This window comes from Scyliorhinus canicula, chromosome 8 (assembly GCF_902713615.1).
Source record: "Scyliorhinus canicula chromosome 8, sScyCan1.1, whole genome shotgun sequence".
Taxonomy (NCBI): domain Eukaryota; kingdom Metazoa; phylum Chordata; class Chondrichthyes; order Carcharhiniformes; family Scyliorhinidae; genus Scyliorhinus; species Scyliorhinus canicula.
In genome coordinates, this window is record NC_052153.1 from 18,919,961 (window position 1) to 18,937,144 (window position 17,184).

The 17,184-nt window shown below is 43.7% G+C and overlaps 1 protein-coding gene across 2 annotated transcripts in view; it reads right to left on the reverse strand.

Annotated features, from left to right (window-relative positions):
* Positions 1–17,184, reverse strand: part of dnah6 (dynein, axonemal, heavy chain 6) — a 389,182-nt gene that overhangs the window by 160,584 nt on the left and 211,414 nt on the right. For both annotated transcript variants that reach the window (XM_038804236.1, XM_038804238.1), the window contains 6 exons: positions 15,795–15,926; positions 15,054–15,225; positions 12,896–13,042; positions 10,999–11,072; positions 9,622–9,776; positions 5,684–5,915 (listed from right to left, as the gene is read on the reverse strand). In XM_038804236.1, the coding sequence (XP_038660164.1) occupies positions 5,684–5,915; positions 9,622–9,776; positions 10,999–11,072; positions 12,896–13,042; positions 15,054–15,225; positions 15,795–15,926 (912 nt within the window). The remainder of the gene's footprint in view (positions 1–5,683; positions 5,916–9,621; positions 9,777–10,998; positions 11,073–12,895; positions 13,043–15,053; positions 15,226–15,794; positions 15,927–17,184) is intronic.

The following is a 17,184-nucleotide window of genomic DNA, read 5'->3' on the forward strand; positions in this document are numbered from 1 at the left end:
AGGCTGCCAAATCTGATTGGAAAGGCGGACGTAAATTCAGCAATTAGAAAGTGTAAGCTGTGAGGCAGCAGTGCTAACCACTGCTCTACCATGCTGCCCGTACCCCCAGTTAAAAACCAACGATGGCCAATGGGTCCAACTATCCGTAAATTCACTTCATGCATATGGATGTTGTTAGGGAAGAGTTCATATTCCCCAATACTGAAGTGAAAATTGGAGCTTTAATTGTTTAATTGACCACATTGAGTGTTTGCTAGACTTCACACATTGGGTAATTCTTATGCCCTTGTGAAAAAATAAAAGACCGTATCACTTTTTGTACAGTTTTATTGTGTTAAGAGTGATGTGGAGACGTCTTACAACACCAGGTTAAAGTCCAACAGGTTGGTTTTGAATCACTAGCTTTCGGATTCACCTGAGGAAGAACTGCGCTCCGAAAGTTAGTGATTCGAAACAAACCTGTTGGACTTTAACCTGGTGTTGCAAGACTTCTTAATTTGTTTTTAATAACGTCAGCCCATTTACCTCAAAATTCTAGTTGTACACATCGGAATTAATCTTTCCTTGGGTTCCTTCCAAGGTACCATTGAGATCAGTCAGTCTGCAGCTGGTCATTGCACAAAACAAGTAACTAATGCAGCAAGCAACATCACTTTCCCCTTGGTCACTGGGAAAGGCCAAACCCTCAATTTCCTATCAAATAATAGGAACTCAAAGTCCAGGCATCCATTCCAGCGCTGCAGACGCCCTTGAAACAGCCACTCACTTCAAGACTGAGTGCAAGCTTTCGGTACATGAGCGGCCTTTATATACAGATTGTGGAATACGAAACACCAGCCATCACGTTGTGGAAGCTGCTCGGCTCATTCCAATCACTCCAAATGTTGCTTGTGCTATGAAAGCATCAGGATCCTGGGACTCAGCATGTGTAAATGAAGATTGTCTTGTTATGCTTTGGCATAGCATAAGCTGCTTCCTTGATGTGCACTCTGACAAAGGAAGGTTCAGATGAGGAGATAACTTCAACTCATTTATTAAACTATTAACAATTCTCCTACTTGGATTCGACTCTACAGTTAATCCTTCTATAGCTACTCAGACTGACGAACCAGTCTGCTACAATCCACGCGGTGGGCGTGATGTTGAATCAACCCTGTGTCTGTACTCACTGAGTGTCTCCACTGGAAAGAGGAAGATCATGTATGCTGTGTCTTTTTTATATGGGTTGGTGTAATGCCCTCCTGTGGTAGTGTCACCTCTGTGTGTATGGTGACTGCCCATTGGTCGTGTCCTATCTTACTGACCCATTGGTTGAATGTCTGTTTGACATGTCTCTGGTGCTCCCTCTAGTGTCCAGCTAGTCTACGTGTACTTACATTAACCCCTTGTGTATTTACAGTGATGCATATCACCACATCCCCCTTTTTTTCATGTTGCGGATTTTCTGTACAGTATTAAAGAAAATTGAACAAAAACAGGTAGATAAGTGATGCTATGTACAACTGCTATGTACAGTGATCACTAAACAATAAGTCCAAATCACATGCATGAGTCCAGAACTCATCAATTATCATGGTTGAATGTCTTTCTTGTTGGCTTGGTGAGGTGGTGATGTTGATGGTGGCACTGCATTGTAAACGCCATCCTTGTCCCTGTGCGTGAGGAACCAAGAAGTGGTCAAATCACTTTGTTGTCTGATTTGGAGTCTTTTTTTCTTCCGATGCTTGTGGTAGCGACGTTTGATGGCATCTGTCCTGAAAGCCAGGTTGCCTGTTGGTAGTGCAGCAAACGTGAATTGGGAAGATGCATCGTCCTGCCATGGTATGTCATTGTACTGAGCTCAGCAGTAACGGTGTCCCTCATGGGCAGAGTTGTACCATGTTGTACCAGTTGTAGTTCCATTGGTGTAGTCTTTGTCATGCGTGCTGTCGACGATGTTGCCTTTGGTATGCGTCGTGTCGTTGTCTTTGATATGGTTTTTATAGGTTGTGTTGTTGTGTTGGTTGGTTTTGTTGCCATGTTTGCTGCGCTCAAGGACCACACTCTGTGGATAATACGAGTCCTTCACAGAGTTACTCGTGTCAGCGTGCTTTGTGGCATCTGCTGTTACCTTGAGCGTGCCGTCACTGAGTTCGCGGCGCTCCCCGTCTGGAGTCAAGTCCGGCTTACTTGAATCAGCTTTGGCTTGAGGTTTCTCCCTGTCTGGAGTCACTGCAGGTTCATTGGAGTCAGCTGAGATTTCTTGATGTTCCCTGTCCGGAGTCATTTCAGGTTCACTTGAGTCAGCTGAGGTTTCTTGATGCTCCACGTCTGGAGTCAAAACATTCAGAAATGCATTTGCTTGTGGAGAGGCTCAAGCAAATGAGGTTTGAAGTAACGTGGTGTCACCGGAGTCACCAGTTGTCTCACTGTGATCGTCGAGTGCATCTGTACACACTAGCTGAGGTCTATCACATTGCACATCTTGTATGGGAAGTGGGATGCCGTCGTCACTTGTCTCACATGCAGTGGGTAGAGCCTCAGTAGCTTCTTGTTGTTCACTTGAGCTGGGTAGACTATCATAATCTTCTTGTGGCTGAAACAATCTGCATGGGCTGTCATAGTCGTTTTGTTGTTCACTGGAGTGTGGTAGACTGTCATAGTCTTCTTGCTGTGCACTTGAGCATGGCAGACTGTCATAGTCTTTCTGTTGTTCACTTGAGCATGGCGGACTTTCATTATCTGCTGCTGGTTGCTCAGCGGGGGTTGATAGACCCTCATGGTCTTGTTCGTGCAAGGATTGCACTTTGGAGTCTTGCATTGCTTCTATCGTGGAGGCTGTCCACGAGCTCGCTGTAGAGGCTTGTGTCACTCGAGTCACTTCTTGTTCATGCATGGACTGCGGTGTGGAGCATTGCTTCTATCGTGGAGGCTTGTGACGCTGGAATCACTTTCTGTGTGGAGACGTGCAGTTGTCTCGCTGTGGAGTCTTTCATCACTTTCTGTGTGGAGTCGGGGACCCTTCGCGGTGCATGGACCACTCTCTGTGCGGCAGCAGGTCGCTCTCTATGGGCTTGTACCGCTCTCTGTCTCTTGGTGTCAGGCCGCAGCATAATCCTGCACTCACGAGTCGGGATGTCATATATGCTGGGCTGAAGGTCCTCAAATCCGAAGAACACATCCGCATCTGTGTCGGATTCTTCACTGTAGAACACATCTCATTGCGGTTCGGATTTGGTACTAGGGTCGCCATCTCCAATGATGAAACCTTCGTCTGAGTCATAGTCTTCTTGGACCATATCATCACTTTTTGTGTTAGAGCTGGCATTGTGCTTGTGATGTCCAAAGAAGAAATCAAGGTCGGAGTCGTAGTATTCAAGGACTGTATCATCTCTTTGGGCGGTGCTAACTGCTTGTTGCAGGGTTCTGTGGAGGTTACTTTCAGCTACTGGTCGAATTTCAGGCATTGTGCTGTCGTTCCAGGTGAAAGAATCAGGTTTTACAGCTTTAAATTTTTTTTCTCGTCTTTTGGGACATTTCCCCTTTAAGTAGTCGTGGCCTGGGGCCTCTGACGTCATGACGCATGTGATGTAGGTCGTAGGAAGCTCAGATCGCTGTTCCTTTACTTGGGGCCTTTTTCTCAACTGCGCATGTGCAGCACATTTACCAAGATGGCCGCCGATCAAAATTGTCATTCACTGCTCCAGGACCTCGGCCTCGTGGTGAGTTCCGGCGCCTCCCTTACTGTTTTCTGTTGGTTTGTTTGTATTTTCCTCTCAGTATTGTTCGCATTTGTCCAGAACTGCCTGGAAGTTGCTCCTGTTTTGCCCTTTGGAGAACTTGAATGTTTTGAAGATTTCTTCTGCTCTGGCACCGGCGATGGTGAGCAGAAGCTCTGTCCTTTCAGCATCGGCCATGTCTTGTAGGTCGGCTGCTACCAGAAAGATCTCAAAGCTTTGCCTGAATGCACGCCAGTTTTTGAGGAGATTGCCGTGGCACTTGAGCCGCTGTGGAACCGGAATCTCGATCATCTTGCCTGGGTGTTGTTGCTGGTTGTCACTGTTTGCGAAGTAACTATATGGATTGAAACAGTCACTCGCTGGTACAATATCTCATTATGCTCTTAGTATAGCATAAGCTGCTTCCTTGACGTGCACTCTGACAAAGGAAGGTTCAGACGTGGAGATAACTTCAACACATTTATTAAACTATTAACAATTCTCCTACTCGGATTCGACTCTACTGTTAATCCTTCTATAGCTACTCAGACTGACGAACAACATGCAGCCCACATGGTGGGTGTGGTGTTTAATCAACCCTGTGTCTATACTCACTGAGTGTCTCCACTGGAAAGAGGAAGATCATGTGTGCTGTGTCCTTTTTATATGAGTTGGTGTAATGCCCTCCTGTGGTAGTGTTACCTCTGTGTGTATCATGACTGCCCATTGGTCGTGTCCTATCTTACTGACCCATTGGTTGAATGTCTGTGTGTCATGTCTCTGATGCTCCCTCTAGTGTCTAGCTAGTCTACGTGTACTTACATTAACCCCTTGTGTATTTACAGTGATGCATATCACCATAAAGATGAGCTTCAGTACTGTATCTTACAGTATATAAATTAGGGATACACCAAGGTGGCACACAAAGATTCTATGCTAAAATGTACAGTCATAAATTGTCCTTGCTCCATTCCAGCATATGAAGGACTGTTTTAGAATGGTTGATGTAGATGTCCGAATAAAAGAAGCACGTCAGGAAGCTGGCTCCAGTTGGCTGACTTCTAGCTTTTATTTAGGTGTGGCAAGAGATGAGATTGCCGCCCGATCACTTGGGTCAATAATCGGACTTAAAGGTCATGTGGTTTCATCCGGAGCATTCTTACCCAAACAGAATCACACGCCTCTCAATTCAGGCTGGTGTCTGGACAAGGAACCGGTCAGTGACATAAGGTGCACATTGTGCTGTCATATTACATGCATGCCAACGCAGGCGGTGGCATCACTGTGTGTAAGGCTGGAGATTAAAAGTTATAGCCTCCATATTAGATGTCCCCTATTGCCTGTGATCCCTTCTGTAGATATTCACTACTGTCTTATCACTCTGTATCAGTAAGACTGCAGATATACCATATGAGTCAGGCACAAGGTCAAATAATCAACCTCTTGGGTAGAGCTGTATATAGTTGTTGCTAGTAATAAACATGTAATTGTGTTCAACCAGAACTTTCATCATTCCCAATATTTTGTTTTGCAAAGATACCATACAGACAGGTCCCTTGAGGCCCATATTGAGATCCTCAATATGGATGGTGGCAGCGGACTGTGAGAGACCATGCCATACTGTAGGCAACCTCCAAAACTTGTGTGGAACTCAGAATTCCACCCGATGCCGGACCTCCACTCCTGGAAAATCAAAATGTTAACACTCCCCACAGAGTATCCTCCTCTAGCTTAATATTGACAGAGTATTGTAGTGACAAACTGTGAAATCTTTTGCTATCATTGTTAAAAATGTATGTTGTTAAATTGATATAAATTTTTTGGGTCAAGATTGAATATTTACGGGTTGACATTTTATTTCCTATCAGAGGAGTTTCCAGATTGATGGATATTATAAACAAGTCTAAGAGTAGAGATACGTATCAAATGTTGCAAGTTGCACCAGTTGCGAGAAACATAAGTTACTGATTTTTCAAAAGCTGTACCTGTGTATCAGTGAAGAGAAAGACCGTATCTTTGTCTTCAACCCCGGCCAATTTATATAGTTTCCTCAGGTCCTCATGGAACGACTCATAGTTATAACCACGGCTGAGTTCAATCTGAAAGCACTTGTAGTTGCATATGTGAGCAGCCAGTCTTGTGAGGGACTGCTTGCCCGTACCTCCAACACCCACCAGAAGTGCATTTCCTCGTTCCTGGCGAATCATACGCGCAATTCTGTAAGATCATTGTAAAATCGTCTCAGATGGCATCCTGAGTTTCAACCAATAATTTCTTCAAACTATCATGGTGATATCACGCCTGCAGCAAGTTGCTATTGCAACCTCCAATCAGTGATGCAGTACATGTGGTTAACCAACACCTTCTTAGCCTCAGTTGTTTATTTTGATAGTTGTCTCGATGTTTTAGTCCTTGAGGACCATTTGAAAGTTGATGTACAAGCACATATTTACAATATTCGAGTTTTAACATAGTCCGTATTTCAGGAATGTTTATCTCCTAAATTAAGAATCCCATGAAGAAAGTCAGAGTATGAGTAACTCCTGATCTCCCCAGTTCCAACCCACAACCCCCAACTGTCCCCACTTCCAGCCTTCATTCCCTGATTTCCCTCCCTTAGCCTAGGCCGTGTGATTCACTGCTCATAATCCCAGGACCCTTCACTCCATGATTCCTGACCATCAAGATCTAAGTTTCCTCTACGCTGCGCACTGGCACAACCACTGAGCACATTTCTGAATAGCTGCCTGAACTCGATGGGGTTGCAGAATTGTGGGAGGCTAGCACAGGTTCAAACTAGACTGCACTACTTAAAATCAGCCTGCCCTGTTAAAGAGCAAGGGCATTTTAACTAGAGTGGTTGCTAAACGTAGCTGGGGAAATGTGTGACCTGCAAGAAGAGTGACTGTGGTTCAATAAGGGAGAGAGGCGTCTCCAAGAATACTGATGTAGAATTGGATCAGGACAGGGCTCGATCCACAGGGGACCAGAAAATCCTCCAGATAGACACTGTGAAAACAGTGTGAACAGACAGCCATCACAATCAATGCCAGTAATCCTGTCCCGAGGAGGTGGTTACAGTGTCACTAGAGGTTCAATGATCTCACGCAATTGGTCAGTGAATGCATCTTCAAACACCATACCGCATCAACAGTGCCACTCACCCAAATTCTTTTCACCTCCATAATTCACCTACCAACAACCTCTACCATCACACCTCATTCCACACATCATAGCCTCACCTCACCTTCATACACTGAGCAATGCAGGGCAAGGTCACACACAATTACAAGCAATGGGGACTAAACAACATAGGGACAGGAACAACTCCATGCCTGTGCTGACATCACTGAGGCCGTGCCGAGTTGTTATGATGACAAAAGTGGCCTTATTTCCATAACTAATCCTCCTTCTCACATCCCACTCTCTCCCTCGTCCCAGTTTCTTCTGGTGTACAAGCAGCAGGTGGTCTAAACATTCATCATTTGCTTTTCTTTTACCCCTCAGAACAACCCTGTGCCTTTCTCCTTTCATATACTTAAGGACCGTCACTGAATCCTTGCATAATGAGGGAATTCTGCTACACAGACAAAGCTTTCACTTTTCTTGCTTCTTTCTGTGGAAAAGGAATTTATTCCCCTGGCTTTTCAGCTTCAGCCGGAAGGAGACTGACATGAAGAAGATCAAGGCTATGGTTATCCACACCGCCATTAGCAATGCCATCCTCAACCTGCATTAGTCTCCAGATTTCTACAAGCATCTCTTTAGTGAAATGGAGACATTTTGCCCACTTTTCCTCACCAAGGTTGATATCGGATTATTTCTCCCTGGATGGAAATATCGTTGTGTGGAGTCCTGCTCTACTCCCTTCTCCTCCGTCCTCAAGCAGTTTGTCCAACTCTGTGCCACCTCTGTTGCTCACAGTTCATGCTGCAGGCCAAGGGTGATAGAAACTACAACACCCATATCCGGAAGCACGAGACATGAGCAGAACCCTTGAAGTCAGAACCAGGCCTCCAGCACATGTCACAACACTCCCACTTTACATAACAGCGCAAACGTCAAAAGACCAACTCAGAACAAACACCAATCAAAATCAATGACTAATCTGAAAATGGTTCATGATCTCACTAAATAGGGCTGGTGGGGTGAGAGGGGTCCTTCCTGCTGTTGATGCATGTTCAGTTGTGCAATATCATCAGAGGAGGAGGTTTGCTGGATTGATGAGGTCAAAAATGGTACTGTTGGAGTCAAATCAGTGCTGTACTCTGACAAATGTCAGAATCGGTTTATTTGGGCAAATGTCCATGTGAACAATCTCACCAAGAGAGCATCCAGTGAACCAGCAGCAGAGTGTGCATGCTTTGGTGCAAATGCAATTTTGGGTCCCAAATGGCACCCGTTGCACCAAAAATACAGTTTATCCGCTTCGGTAGCAAAAACAGGGGGGAAGATTATTATTTGAGTGAGTGTAAATTGAGAGAGATGGATACTCAGCGAGACTTTGGTGTCCTCATGCATCAGTCACAGAAAGTAAGCGTGCAGGTACAGCAGACGGTAAATAAAGCAAATGGTATGTTGGCCGTTATAGCGAGAGGTTTTGAGTATAAGAATAGAGATGTTTTACTGCAATTGTATAGGGCATTGGTGAGGCCACGCCTGGAGTATTGTGTGCAGTCTTGGTGTCCTTATCGGAGGAAGGATGTTCTTGCTACGGAGGGAGTGGAGTAAAGGTTTACCAGGGCGATTCCTGCGATGGTGGGACTGACGTATGGGGAGGGATTAAATCGGTTAGGATTATATTCGCTGGAGATCAGAAGAACGAGGAGGGATCTCATAGAAACCTATAAAATTCTAACAGGACTGGTCCAGGTAGATGCAGGAAGGATGTTCCCTATGGTGGGTGTCTCCAGAACCAGGGGTCACAGTCTAAGGAGAGGGGGTGGACCATTTAGGCCAGAGATGAGGAGAAAGTTCTTCACCCAGAAAGTGGTGAGCCTGTAGAATTCATTACGACAGGAAGTAGTTAAGGCCAAAACATTGAATGGTTTCAAGAAACAGTTAGATTAACACTTAGGGTAAAGGGGATCGAAGGATTTGAGGGACAGCGCGATTAGGCTATTGAGTTGGATGATCAGCCATGATCACAATGAAAGGCGAAGCAGGCTCGAAGGGCCGAATGGCCTCCCCCTGCTCCTATTTTCTATGTTTCTATTTATTGTGGCCAAATTTGCAGATGACAAAGGTGGAATTGAAGGCAGGTTATTAAAGGAGGATATAAATAATTTATGGAAAGATAATAACAGGTTAAGTGAGTGGGCAGGAAATTGGAAAATGGATTTCAATGTGGGAAAATGTGAGGTTGTTCATTTTGGAAGAAATAATGAGAAGGTGGTTATTATTTAAATGAAGAGAGACTGAAAAAAGCTGGGACACAAAGGGACTTGAGGCCTTCTTGAGGCCAAAACGTAATTTCAAGAAGGAATTAGATATAGCTCTTGGGGATAAAGGGATCATGGAATACAAGGGGAAGGCAGGATCAGGGTATTGAACTTGATGGTCAGCCATGATCATAATGAAAGGGGGAGCAGGTTCGAAGGGTCGAATGACCTCCTCATGCTTCTATTTTCTCTGTTTTTATGTTTCATTGCCTTTCCCTGAATTCTCAGCTTTTCATGAAGATGGGATCTTACAGTCCAGCAGATGGCGTACCCCCGCTGCAGGTTTCCCGGCCACAAGGGGTGCATTCAACAGAAAAACCTGTTGACAACGCCGGGACCAGAAGATTCCGTCACCGGCCAATGGCTGGCCACCTCCAGCACTGCGAAACACATGGCGGGTTACGCGGAAAGCCCCGCCCATGGTGTATATATTTAGCTATTCTTAAAACAACAAGTACTTAATGCTAAAGAAAAGGCAGTACCTAGAAACATGTTCAATAGCATCTTGAAAGAAAACCAGTTTCATCTCTTTGGGACTTGTCATATTATAGTCATCCATGTAGTCTTGTAGAGTAGATTTTAATTTCCCATAATTCAGCAAATCTTCATAAAGCCGGTCAGCTTTTTCCGCTCCAATCTGAAGAATAATTGTGGATTTTATTGTGTAAATTATACTTACATAGAATAACAAATTCCAAGAGTTTATTTTATGTGAAGTAAGCATTTCCTTGACTTGACTGTATGTACTATAACGGGAAAGCAGTAATGAACTACACAGAGCAGATATCTGGAAATGACTATATCGGTAACAATAAATACCCAGATTAATCGCATAGACAATAAAAATACCTAGCAATGACAAGAATAGGCAGGCAAAATGTTTACGAGTTTAGAATCAAATCAATTACTTCAAAGGACAATTAAATGAGATTAGCTGCCTTTTTAATCAAACCGATCGCAGCTTTGATATTACTCCTTGTTACAAGCTCATGATTGAACTATAAATTGTTTGCTTTTAGTATTCAATGGATTTCTATTCAGTTGCAGTACATTTATGCATTATCATCTTTCAATGTGACCACATCTTTTATGTGTGACGATTACACTTAGAATGATCAAGAAATTTATGCAATCTTGGTTCAGGACAGGGATCTATCCACAGAGGGGGGGGTGGGGGGGGGGAAAGAAAAATGGGGAAACCACAAGAGAAGAGGAAGGAAAGGAGGAAGAGGGGGGATATCACAGACCGATCCAGAGGGCAGCAAAATGTACATAGAGTTAGTCAAATAAAGGACAAAACAAACCTCTCTGTAAAATGAAGCAAATTAGCACGGGCAAGAAAAATGTCACCTGTATAAGTAACAACTGTTTATAAATATAACAAAAGCCAATAAAAAGATATTCAAAAAATAAGAAAAGAAGAGTTCAAGATGAGATTTGATAGAGGTGTGAATAAAAAAAGGAAGAATTCTGATAGGGTAAATAAGAAAAAGAAAACTGTTCCCAGTGACAGAATGGTCAGTAACGAGAAGGCACAGATTGATGATGACTGGCAAAATAACCACAAAGATTTAGTTTCCACCAGTGAGGTATTGTGCTCTCGAATTCACTGCCTGGAAGGGTGATGGAATCAGATTCAATAGTAACATTCAAAAAAGAAATGGATAAATATTCAATGGAAAAATAATTTTACACACTCTGGGTACAGCAGGGCAAGGGATTTTTTGATCAGTCTACAAACTAGCACAGGCATGATACATGGAGTGACACCCTTATGTGTTGTATAAGTTTAATGATTCCATAATAATGAAGCTGTGAATCCAGTAAGATGTAGTCTTAAGTGGGAAATGTCTTTTCACCTTCAAGAAATCTCCAAAAATAATCGGGCTGGTCAGAAAATAACTTGGCTCCAGCTGGACTGAAAAGTGCTTGCCTTTAAAACAAAGCAAAGGAATATTAACAAAATGAAAATACAGTCAATACCAATTAAAGATTTCATATATTCTTGGAATGGCATCATAGAATTTTCGAAGTAAATGCGTCACCAACAGAAGTAAGGTCTAAATTTAATGCTCGCCACCCAAGGAAGGTTTTGAGGTTGCATGGGGGGGGGGGGGGGGGGGGGGGGCATGTAATTGGGGGGGCATGTAATCCCTGACCTCATTGGAATTTTATGGGGAGGAAGGGCCTCAGTCGTAAAGCCCACCCTTGCCTCAATTCAAGCCCTTCAATGGTTACAATGGCCTGGATCATATCTATCTCCTTGGTAAAGACAGATACAAAGTATTGATTTAATACCTTAGACTGCCTCCATGTGTCAGTTTCATTTTAAGCCCCTATTCCTCCTATTACCACCCTTTTACTATTTATTGACTTTGGGATTCCCTTTATGCTGGCTGTCAGTCTTTTCTCAATCTCTCTTCACTTCTGTAATGTGCTTCTATAGACTTCACTGTATAAAAAACACTCATTTGTGAAAGTTCATTTAATATGCTTCCACTCCCTCAACTACATAAATGCTTAGAAAAACAAACATTTGTATTCGTAACTCCAAAAAAACCCAAATCTTTTAGTAATCCATTTCTGCTGTCAAACTCTGAACGCATGGTTGCCCACTGTGATAATGATAGGCTGTAGAAAACAGTCATGCAGTAATAAATGTTATAATAAAACATAGAGGTCGGGATTTTCTGGCCCATCTGTGGTGTGTTTTCCGTGGCAGAGGCAAGTCAGAATCGGCTCTGACGTGATCATTCAGTCCTGCTGTAGTCTCTGGTGTTTAATCTGACTCGCCTGTCACATCGGCAGGTAAAACACCTCAGGGGGTTGCTTACAGCAGAACCAGAATATCCTTCTGGTGTGAAGAGCTGGAAAATCTCACCTAGCTTCAACTAATAGAGAGAGACAGGCTGCATTTTTTCTCCATTTTTAAGGGCAAAATATTTAAATAATTTGACAGCATAAAACTTCTACAGGCCTCATCTTCCCTTCATGAGTATTGACATCTACTCAGAAAATGTATAATCCACAAACTATGGGTGAGGCATTTCCCCCAGCAAATAGGGATCTATCTGAACTCAGCACTGAGTTCAAATTGCCCTGCTGGGATTGGGTTTCCCCTATGCGGGAGTCATGTTTTACCCCCATTCTCCTACAAAAATAGAATCTGCTGGAAATTGAGGTGGGACTTCTGGTTCGGAACCTGCCCATCATTTTTAAAGGTCTGTGGAATCTCCACAACCCTGCAAAAAATATAGGCCTTCATTTTCCAAGTAGCACATGCCCTCCTCATTGTCCCTGTCAAAATACCTCATGTGCATCCGTATTGAAATTATTTGGTTGTTTACATCAACAACATCTCCACGTCCACTGACATCTTCTTGGACTTAAGGTTGGGTAATACAATATGGACCAAAGATTAGCTTATTTGGACGTTGTATACATTTTAAACATGAACGGCAAGTTCTAATCAGCGCTCTGATGTGCATATGCTAGTGAATGAGCTACAAGATTTTATTTCCATTGACATCAATCACCTGTTAAGATTTTGAACATAATTCTTACATAATTTATGGGACTCAATCTGTTTTACAAAGCCGAGTGTTGAAATTCTGATCTGGGCATTAGGAAGTATAGTGTCTATTCTGTATTCTAATGAAAGTCACAAAATAAACTCCATGATACAAGTACACTTTGCAAAAGTTAACATATTGCATCTGAGCATTTTGAAACAGTGGCTAGGGTAGAATTCCTTACTGGCCAATTCACACAACATATTGATGAAATAATGTTTGTCTTCATTGTTTATGAGCCGATCGTGGAAGACTCGTTGACATTCATGGCAAAAAAGCCGAAATATTTGTTGATCAGTTCGTACTGTCCCAGGGTTACACTGAAGAATCCCTGAAAGGAAAAATAAATATGTAAAGGAAAAACAAAGCTCAAATGCCAGAAATCTACAAGGAATGCAAAATAATGGAAATATACAGCAGTCTGATTGGCGTTTAAAAGGCTAAGAGAGGCCAGTGCGTAATGTGTAACCAGATCTAGACATAATGTCGCAACAAAGGCGTAAAATGTTATCGGTCTAATTTAGGTGTTTGATTATTTTATACACAAAACATGCAATCACAATATATACAAGAGTCCATAACTTCTGGGCTCTAGGGCTGTGTAATTGGGAAGTGCACCAAAGTTGTGCTAAGGAACTAGTCTCCGGAAATCTCCAAGTAAGGATTGCATGGCTATTGCCAAGCAAGTTCAAACTTCCGTTGGCCATTGTTCTGCCATGGGAATCACCCGAAAGTATGACATAAATGGTAAATCATTTTTTTAAATTATAAATTTAGCGTACCCAATTCATTTTTTCCAATTAAGGGGCAATTTAGCGTGGCCAATCCACCTACCCTGCACATCTTTGGGTTGTGGGGGCGAAACCCACGTAAACACGGGGAGAATGTGCAAAGTCCACACGGACAGTGACCCAGAGCCGGAATCGAACCTGGGAGCTCAGCGCCATGAGGCAGCAGTTCTATCCACTGCGCCACCGTGTTGCACCATAAATGGTAAATTTTGAATGGTTCTGACTGTTTTACAGTAATAGTCACACAAGTAAAGTTAGGATAAAAGACACTTCTAACTTCTGGGTAACTGTAGTGCTGACTGCCCAGCCCCAAATCCCCATGGGACCCCCCCTCCCCCCACAAGTCCTCCCTCCAACCCCTACTAACCACCCCTGCCATGGGACTATCTCCACACCCTTAACTCCCCACAGGACACCCAACAATCCCCTAACCCCAACTAAAACCATTTTTACTATTTCCTACAGGTAATCTGGCATCTAAGGTGTAGCCCAATCCAACATGGTAGGTGGAGGATTTCTGGTGTGCACGTACATTGTTTGCCATATGGGACCATTAGTTGCCCGTTTTATGCCTGTAAACTTAACGCAATGCAATCAAATTTCTAGGCCAAATAGTACTCATTATGAATTATGTTGAGTGAGGACACAATACACTGAGTGATGAGGGATAGTGTTGGAGCCACTATTGTTTCTACTCACATAAATGATCTTGATTCAGAAACTCATTGCAAAATAGTCAATTTTGTGAACGATACTAATTGTAAGGGGCAATGCAGTTAGAGTAAGCAGCTTCAGACATAACCAGCTATTATGCTGATGTGGCAAAGCCACATAAGCACCACTAGCTGAATGCTTACGTGATTAAACAGCCAGCTAGTATCAGTCGACATAGGATGTTTTCAAGACCTATCAGTGTCTTGAATGCCTGGTGACTTCTATACACTTCAAAGACCTGACCTGACAAGGTCAAGTGTGGTAGCAACAGGCACCTGGGTGTGATTAGGAAGAACCTCTGAGAGATAGGTAGACAGATAATGCTTGGGGTAGCAGGTACCCTGCCTCGTGAAAATCTGCAAACAGAAGTATTTATTTAATGCAAACCTAAAACAGGCAATGTTGAAATCTAAGCAATTAATTGCCCGTGTGATTCTCAATGTATAAATGTCCGATGATTTCTCAGTTGGGCAGGGTCCTGCTTCAGGTACATTCTCTGAGGTTGTGCTCTCCCAGCGTGTTGGCAAATAACCAATCTTTATGTACCTGAGACTCCGGAGATTCTTTTGTATAATAATCTGTTCCACAACAGGCTCAAAACGTCAATTGTGTTTTTCTCTTCACAGATGCATCCAGACCTGCCGAGTTTAGCCAGGATATTTTGTTTTTATTTCAGATTTCCAGCATCCGCAGTATTTTGCTTTTTATCAGAATTGAAGTGTGTGGACTGTGCAATGGCGCAGAATATTCAACGGAGGCGAGTGCAAAATACCGTGAACATTATTGAAAAATTAGCAGCCAATGAGGAGATGAGACAGCAGGACAGGTGCGTCTTACCTTGTATGCATTTTGATAAATCCCGTAGGTTGAAAACATAATGAGACTTGGCAGGTGTAGGCAGTAGGTCAACACTCATTCGATGGTAAATCTCAACAGCAGCTTCCACAATACTTATGGAACATTGTTTCACGCCTATAGTAAATTCTGCCAGAAATCCATTCAAAATAGCCTGAATTGCAGAAAGGAACAGAAAAAGCTGAAGAAATATGTGGAGAGTGATGCAGACCGGATGTCAGCTGCATTTTAGAAATACTGCTTCACGTTTTCAACAATGGTTGTACAAATTGATGACAAATATAAAATACTTCATAAGATTAGGAATCGAAATGGAGCCAGGTACAGGTGACCTGAATGATTACGTTGGCTCACTCGGAGACCTCCTCAATTAAGCTTGCGAGGTTGGCTTTTGCATAGTTGTGTTAGGAATGGATTAACAGACCTTCCAATTAAATACTAATTTGATGTGAATTATCCAATAGCAGTCACTGGTATATAAAGGGGTTACAGGTCGCACTATTTGTTGGTGGGGATTTGTGTGTGAAGTTGGATCAAAGTAATGAAGTTGTTTTGTGGAGAAGCAGAACTCTTGTCTCCTTTACTCTACAGCAACTCAAAAGCTTAAACAAGCTGCAACACCAACCATGCAGATCAATGCAAGCCAAGTTGCTCATCTGTCTCTGCTGTGCCACTGTGAATAATCAGATTTCTTAACACGGCCATGCAAGGGAAATTACTCACCTGAAAAATTTGCTTCAGGCTGTGCTCAGAGGGGGTTGGAAGGCACAACATGCTGAAGTGTCTTATGAAACGGGGAGTCACAGGATTTCGTCCGCCACCAGGGGGAGCACAGGCAGCAGCGATCGTAACATCCTAAAATACAAATTACAAATAAATTGAAGAGCGATTCAAGAGGGTGGATTTGGAGAAGATGTTACCACTTGTGGGGGCGTCTAAACCCAGGGGTCATAATTATGAGATAGGCATGAATATATTTAATGCAAAATTCAGGACATCATCAGAGTATGGTGAACACGTGGACGTCGTCAACACATGAAGTGGCTGAGATGATGAATAGAAGGAGAATCTAGATAAGAGCGTGAGCAATAAAGGAATAAGTAACATTGTGTCCGCTGGATTGATGCTAAGAGGCACGGTGACTGACAAACTAAAGGAGTTTTATTAATGAGTTGTGTTCAGTACAGGCCGCTTCCTCACTCTGCACAGTTACCCCTGCTAGCGATCGGTGATGTCACTTAAGGTGACGTCACGCAAAATCATACATCTTTCATTATACTCAGTGCCGCTTCAGTGTAGCTTCTCAGAAATCAATATAAATGCATAACATTTTCTCTCCCTTGAAATCGAACATCTCTAACAAATTTAAACAAGTGTAACATGAACAATAATCAAACAACAATAATCAGTAAATCAGAAAGTATGGGGGTCGTCTTTCTCTGAATGGTTGTTGGCGAGCCTCAGGCATCTGCTTCTTGGCACTGGTTTGAATCTTTGGCATCTCCAACTTTGTATGAATGTCATCTGATGTTGTTGTTTTAAGCAATGTCAACGTTGGAAATAGAGATCGACTCTGTGCTTGGTCTGAAATTCAGGAGTTGTTTTTCCTCAATAGGTTCTGTTGGTGTCTGGGTTTCATGAAGGTACAGATCAGAACCTTGAACAGTTGAATTCAGGGGCAGAATTCTCCAACCACCCGGGGGATCGGAGAATTGCCCGGGTCCGGCGTCAATCCCCCCCCCCCCCGCCGTAGCCCGAATTCTCCGCCACCCGGGAATCGGTGGGGGCGGGAATTGTACTGCGCCAGTCGGCGGGCCCCCAGCGGCGATTCTTCAGCCCACGATGGCCCGAAGTCCCGCCGCTGACAGGCCATTCCCGCCTGCGGGGTTGGCGGTGCGGGCGGGCGCCGGGGGGTGCCCCCACGGTGGCCTGGCCTGCGATCGGGGCCCATCGATCGGTGGGCGGGCCTGCACCATGGGGGCACTCTTTTTCTTCCACCCCACCACGGCCTTCACCACTCCGGGGGCGGAAGAGAACCCCTTCCGCTGCGCATGCACCGGTATGACATCAGCAGCCGCTGACGCACCTGCGCATGCGCGGATCTCCGCCGGCT